Here is a 7,094-nt window from a genome sequence, read left to right as displayed (position 1 = left end):
TTCATCTTTAAGATGAGTGTTATTTTCTTAAAAATAATTTAATTTTTCTTTTGAATAAAAAAATATTTATTTTTAAACTTATTTTACTGAGTACTCTAAATACTTTAAAAAAGTGAAACATGTTTTTCAAAAAAATAATTTTTACAAAACAAATAGAGTCCAAATTAAACAATTGAACTTTCAGAAAGAAAAAAAAAAAAAAAAAAAAAAAAAAAACCCTCAATTTTAACATTGAATCACATCGAATCGATCAGTTTTAATTGGATTTAAAACTAATTCAGTGAGACCGATTACGTTTATATTTCAAGTCAGACCAATCCCATTTTAAGCCCCAAACACACTATGGGCAGGCTTATCTCAGACTAATCTAAATCAAAACTGTTTGTTTGGGTTTTGAACTCTACAATGAACGATCAACTTTGTGGCTTCTGAATTTCTCCTCAGGGCCTTCACAAGCTTTGCCAGCATCACATCGGTCTCCTCCACCATCAAGTTTCTCAAAGTTCAACGCTGATGCATCATTCAAGAAAGCTTCTTTGCAGGCAGGCAGACATTGTAGTTGTTTGTAGGAATTCTCAGGGACAAATGGTTGATGAGTACAGCAGAGAAAAGTTTGTCTTCTATTCTAGTTGGTGAATTAATGGCTTTGAAAGCAGCAGTTCAGCTGGCTGTGCAAATGCAAGCTCGAAATTGCATTTTGAAACTTATTCCATGAACCCTAAGGAGGCTATTAATGTTAATGATAAGCTAGATGGTTATCATTCCTAATGGGCTGGATATGCTTTGATCATGAAGAGAACACGGATACATGGAAGTTCGGGCACAAGATTCTCCCAATTATTGCTACCGTACATATATTTTAAGCAATCAAAGTTGAAAAGGCAAGAATAACTTGTTAGTTTAACAAGCAAGAAATAGAAACAACTAAACTAATTCTCATTTCTTTCAAAGAGCACTTCATAATGGCAATGTCAGACAACGTTTGAATTTAGTTTAGATCAACACAGAGGCAGCTGGACGATGAAGGAAGAGATTTATGAATACTTGTTCTCTTTCCATTTATTTTACTTGGCTGCTTCAGAAGATTCAGTTGTTTTAACTTCTCTTGGACACTAAGACGCATAAGGCTTTAGCTGAAAGCAAAAGAGGAAAATCCTCATCAGCAGAAATGCAAATAACTTATTTGCATTGGGGTAATGCTAACCACAGAGCTGGTATACCAAATGCAGGCTCTCTCTCATGCTACCCCATTTTTTCAATCTCCATCTTCTTCTACTCCCGCCAAAAGAATGAAGAAATCACGGAAATGAGGAATGTTTTGTTACTTTTGTAATTTTATCATGTAATACAAAGACTACCTATATTCTTGGTTCTGATGCTAACTTCTTTATATTCAATGCAAGGTATGACACTCTAGAGAGGGAGGGAGACACATGTCTGATGTCTCTCATTGTTAATAAATTACCCCACTCAACAAAAAATGCTTCTTCTAAACAGAGAGGGGAAAAAGCACTCCATCCTCAATTAACAGCTTTCAAAATTATTTTTTGACCAAATTAAATCCAAAACATTGAAAAGAGACCAACTTTAAAAAGAGGAATAAATAAATTCCCCAAATGATATATATCGGAACCTAATTAACAATGCCATTTGATTTAGATGTTGGATCCAAGTGCTAAACACCCTTCCTCTAGAAACATTAGAAGAGATGGGTGGAGTTAGATTACCTTGAAGTCGGTCAAATCAGGGACTACATAATTGGGCAATTTCTCAGGCACAATAACGTACCCACCTGCAACAAGCAGTTTGGTTAGAAACAACAAGTGCTGACTACTTAAGACCCGGCTACTTTAGCTTAAGGGTACTTAAAAAAACTATACTCAAGGTCATTCAGCGTTAGGATATGAGAAAAATTAGAGCAATGGATTTTGAGCTTCAAATTGCACCAAAATGCATTTAAGCAAGCACCTGGTGAGCATTGATACAGACATTTGGCAAGCTTAACCTCACAATACCAATTCAGACCAATTAAAATCTTCCGTCAAAAGTAAATAATGATTCCGAAGCGAATACAATAGGAACGCCTATCGATTATATAAAGCAAAAAATAAAAAAAAATAAAAAAAAAAACAAAATGAAACCTTTACGAGTGTGAAAACCAGTCGGCTTGCAATTCTTCCCCCTGTAGTAATCTCGAGGAGCGCATTTTGACGAGAGAATTTCCAGCGAAGTGGAAACTTGGAAGGTGCTCCACTAGTTTGGGCCAAAAGCTCAAGGGCTACAGGTGGGCTGCTTTAGTTGTTTATGGGCTTTAGATGTGGACAAGAGTATACATCCATCCACACAATCAAACTAAAACCTATTTTTAATTTTTTTTTAATAAAATATAGAAAAGGTGGAAAAAGTAGCGTAATTATTTGAACTTTAAATACAAAGAATGCCTCGTCATGAGCAGTTTAAACGATGCTCGGTCAGCATCATCCCCTTCAAGAAATTGCATCAATCTTGCTCAAAAAGCTTTATGTCATTGTCTTTTATCATTTTCCAAATTAGAGCTGCAACTAGACAGGAAACTTATCCCTTTCCTTCTACACCAAATGACAAGTTAGGAAAAAAAAGAAAGAAAAGAAAAGAAATCATTTAGCCTTTTTAATTAGTAATCCATAGGTGGGGACATGTAGAGCCAGTATTGTAATTGCCTCCTGCATGAAAACTACGCTGGAGAAAGCAGCATTCCTTTTGGATAGATTTTAGTCCTAAGAACCCACGACTTGGCAAGTTGCATTACAGTAACAGTTGCATCTTTATCCTTATCAGCCTGTAATCCATTCAGGAGACAAAGGAAACTCATCCTTTTAATTGAAAATAGATTATAAGGTTTTTAAATCAATAATAACCTGTGTACATCTTCTTTTGAATTGCTCAGTAATGTGTTTTATCTATTGATTTGACTTCAAATAAAATTTAATTTTATAATTTTAAATATAATTATGATACTACTCAAATACTATGGATTTTATGAAATAAAGCTTGTTATTTGACTTGATATAATATTATATTTAGAGGGTAATGCTCATTTGTTTAACAAAAAAAATATTTTTCTAATTAAAAAATTAAATTATTTTTAAAAGGAGAAAATATTTTTTATTTTTTAAACTTTAATAATTTTATTAAAATATAAAAATATGTTTCATATATAATTTATTTTTCATAAAATAAATGAATTCTAAAATATTAATATTTTAAGTTTCTGCTAATTATATATTTGATAATTAACCTAATAAACTATAATATCTAAATGCATGGATATAAATAAAAATTCTCTTGTAAATCTACGGCTGTTTATGTATGAATTTTGCTCTCTCTTTTGCTTGTGGGTATGGACTAACCATTTAGATAGGAACACGTACATTCTATTCAATTATAGCACTTCTCATTTACCGACTTACGTTATAGGGCTTATACAAATTAATCTCAATCCTGCGGGGAAATGAAAGCACCCTCGCAGGGGGTAAAGAGACCTGTTGTTTTTTCTGTAACACCAAGAACTGGTGGTTCCTGTGTGGAGGGGTGACGGGTGCGTTACTCAAAGGCTATGCCCGGAATTTGGGCTAATGGGAGTTGGTGGGTTTCTGCTTTCCACTTTCTAGGGATTGCCACAAAAACGTCATAGCAATCTTAGCTAGATTCCATAGAGCATTAACAGTCAAACATGGGTGACACAATGGGACCCTTTTTTCTGAAGTGAAAAGGATTTGGAGGAGCTAAGAGTCACAGCAGCTGTTTGCTTTGTCTCTTTCCCACTCCAGAATCTACAAAAAAGTGGAAAATGACTGCTTTCCTTTCCTCCTCCTCCATACGCTTTAAAAATTGCTTCATCAAAGCAACCAGAACTGTTTTAATTTTGTTCACCGATGGGAATCAAATTTCCCAGGCTAGGGTGGTTGTTCTTGCACTGGGTGTTCAAGAGACTCTGTAATCGGAGTCCTATCATTGTTTTAAGGCAAAGAGAATTAAAATTTCACAAATAAACTTTGAGTTCTTCGGATGTTTGCCATACTTGAATGACGGTACAATTTGGGGGCGTACAACGTTGGTTGAGTGGGGAAGGGAGCGAGGGTTGTACAATTTAGGCCAGAGCTATGCCTTTATAGTACCAATGAAAAATAGCTCTTGGCAGAGTCTTGCGTGTTCCTATTGATTATTGTGACCTACAGGTCGGAATCTACCATTTACGAAGCACATGGTTTGACAGGTGCTCATCAGAAGACCAGCTCAGAAGGGAAATCAAGTAAGTGGGGGAGAAAACAGAAAAGTGTGTACTTTTTTTATCTTGAGATTTTCCTTCTTTAATTCAAAATGAAGTTTTCAGCTCTTAAGATCCTAATTTTTTTTTTCTTTTATTTCTTATAGTACATGAATTGTGTTGGTGATGATAGAGATATGAATGAATAAATGTTCATTTACATTGTAATTTCCCATTTCCCATTTCTCTATCCATAGACACAAAAGATATTGGCCAGTTACCATTTTTAAAAGTACAAGCAAGAGAAAAAAGCAAGAACGCTCCAGTGGGTGGGACATCATTTCTGTGGCCACATCAAGATGGAGTCATATTTATTAGTCAGTGGTCATGCAAAAGCAACTTATAAGGTAAGGTACTAGCTTCTTTATAACCAATAAACAGTTAAAAACATTGATTAATAGAAAATTGGTCCTTGACAGAAAGCGACTTAATCCGGATTGGTTACTGAACATTATGATCTTTACACCAGAGGCAAATTGTGTAAACTTCTCACTTCCCGCCACCTGTTGCAATGCGAGAGCAAGAATGAAGTCCTAATCCACCATTTCTTCAATACCAATTTATTCCTTTTCAAGTCCTAAACTAGTTTTTACTGCTCTGGATAGTACCAGTGCAGGATGGGAGCTTGATCAACTGAAAAGAAATTGCAGGACTCCACTGTACTGAACACATTTTGCTCTTCTAGTTTCACATGGGGTTGATATACTTGAAACCCATTGCCCAAAATGGTTCTTGATTCAGATAACTGAATCCAATTCATCAATGCATGTGAAGATAAGCCATTGCTCTGGTCTTTAATGATTGGGTTGGAATTGTTATTATCACTGAATTCGTGGCTCTGACTATGCACTGAAATGTTGTTCTCTGACTCTGAAACAGGGGGCTCTTCTTTGACAGAGTGACTGCTGTCTGCATTTTCTTCCCTGAGCTTTGCTTTCAATTCCTTTACCTGCAATTCAAGTACCAAACAAACAAATAAAGGACCAAGCTGTTTAAATCGAATTATAATCATCTACTTATCCCTTGCGAATATGATTAAAATTGACACTTTATTGGTTCTCTACCTGCAGAGTTAGAGATTCGTTCTGTCGTTCAAGACTATCATAATTGAGTTTTAGAGCTTCATAATTGGCCTTGAGGGCTACATATTCTCGCTCCAGTTGCTTAGTCTTCCAACGGGCACGGCGGTTCTGGAACCAAATGGCTACTTGTCGTGGTTGGAGGCCTAATTCTTCTGCTAATTTCTGCTTTCTCTCTGGCTCAAGCTTGTTTTCCACCTCGAAATTCTTCTCCAAGGCCTTAACTTGATCCAGGGTTAACCTTCTTTTCTTCAGAGTATGGGTAGCTTCCTCAGTGTTGTCTTCTTCCTCTAGGCTATCTAACATTGCTTGAAACTCTCTGGCGTATCCCTGTGATGGTTTATGAGTCTCCTCCTCTGAAATAAGAGGATCATTGAAATATGAGATGTTTATGAGGTGAATCATCACATAAGCACGCTTGAAAAACATAAGATGTTTACCTTTGGAAGAAGTTATGGAGACTAAAGCAGCAAATGAATCTGAGGAACTGAACCTTTTCATGCTTGAAATCAAGAAAGGACCTAAGAAGATATATTGTTCAAGAAGTGCTTCAGTGTTTGGGTAGAGATACCATGCATAACCAGGACTACTGTGGCAAAATAGTGAGCAGAATGAGAAATGATCCGCTAAAGACCGTAAAGCTTCGTAGCAGCCAGAGCTTTGCTCACTCTGTTTAAGCACACCGAAAGAACAGCAGATAATCAAGTGTGCTGTGGTGTAAACTTTAGAAATTAGCAAGCTTTCGAGGAACGTAGGCAAAACCCAAGAAAGAGGAACAGTAATCAAAAGGCTTCCTCTAGCTAATCATTGTCTAATCATGCAAAGAGAGACTCTGATACTGAAGAGAGAGTGAAGTCCCAGAGGCGGTGAACCAGCTTCACTAGGCACAGTTATATATACACAGTTGTGCACCTTTTAACTGTTATGAGGGGTGAAGGTGATTGAAGCAAAATCAATTTTTTTTAATAAATTTATTTAATTGTTATTTGAAATTGTTTAGTGAGGTCGCATCCTCTATAGTCATTTCCACAGTTTAAACTTAACAAAAATGTAACTAAACCACATTATAAAGGTTGCCAAAATTAATAATTTAGGCCCATTTATTTAAAAAAAAATATTTTTTATATTTTTTAATATTGAGGACACTTAAAAAAAATATATCAATCAAAAATATTTTTTTAATTAAAGAAAAAATTAAATTATTTTTAATAAAATTTTAATTGAGTCATTTTTTTGAGTGTTTTAAATACTAAAAAATATGAAAAAAATTTTCATAATAATATTTTTTAAGAAACAAATAGAGTTTAAAACTGTAAAAATAGTTACACAAAACATTAGTTTAACGTAATAACTAAACATTAGTTATTTTTCGTGAAACTTAATATGCAAATAAATTCCTGTTAAAGTATTAGACTTAAATTGAATGGAGTAGAGGTAGACACATAGCTTCAGAAAATGATATGAACGAAGGATCAGATGATATAAGAAATAAATTGAAATCTTTGGATTTTTGTGCTGGATTGTCCTTTAATTACAGTGTTAAGTTATAATCAAGATTTGAATGAACAAGCTAACAAGAAAAAATAGCCCCACCAGTTTCAGTAATGGATGTTAACCAGCCAAGCAATGAGATTAAGCAACGACTCCTGTCTTAATAACAAGTTCTACCATCATTTTCTGAGTTGTTACACTGTCAAATTCGGACATGA

General features: G+C 34.8%; 1 protein-coding gene, 1 long non-coding RNA gene and 1 pseudogene across 2 annotated transcripts; 1 reads left to right on the top strand and 2 right to left on the bottom strand.

Moving 5' to 3' along the window:
• Positions 1–828: 828 nt before the first annotated feature.
• Positions 829–2,851, bottom strand: LOC110636693 (uncharacterized; annotated as a pseudogene).
• A 789-nt stretch (positions 2,852–3,640) lies between these two features.
• LOC110636685 (uncharacterized) lies at positions 3,641–4,832 on the top strand. Its single transcript, XR_002491383.2, has 2 exons — positions 3,641–4,315; positions 4,504–4,832. It is a non-coding gene; the product is annotated as an uncharacterized LOC110636685 (long non-coding RNA).
• LOC110636686 (homeobox-leucine zipper protein ATHB-6) lies at positions 4,647–6,278 on the bottom strand. The gene is made up of 3 exons (XM_021786492.2): positions 5,826–6,278; positions 5,371–5,741; positions 4,647–5,255 (listed from the first exon to the last, which is right to left on the bottom strand). The coding sequence occupies exons 1-3, from the start codon at positions 5,884–5,886 to the stop codon at positions 4,896–4,898; spliced, it is 792 nt and encodes a 263-aa protein (XP_021642184.2). The 5' UTR covers positions 5,887–6,278; the 3' UTR covers positions 4,647–4,895.
• Between the last annotated feature and the right edge of the window lie 816 nt (positions 6,279–7,094).

Source organism: Hevea brasiliensis, chromosome 12 (genome assembly GCF_030052815.1).
Source record: "Hevea brasiliensis isolate MT/VB/25A 57/8 chromosome 12, ASM3005281v1, whole genome shotgun sequence".
NCBI lineage: Eukaryota > Viridiplantae > Streptophyta > Magnoliopsida > Malpighiales > Euphorbiaceae > Hevea > Hevea brasiliensis.
This window is presented reverse-complemented; position numbering and strand designations above follow the sequence as displayed.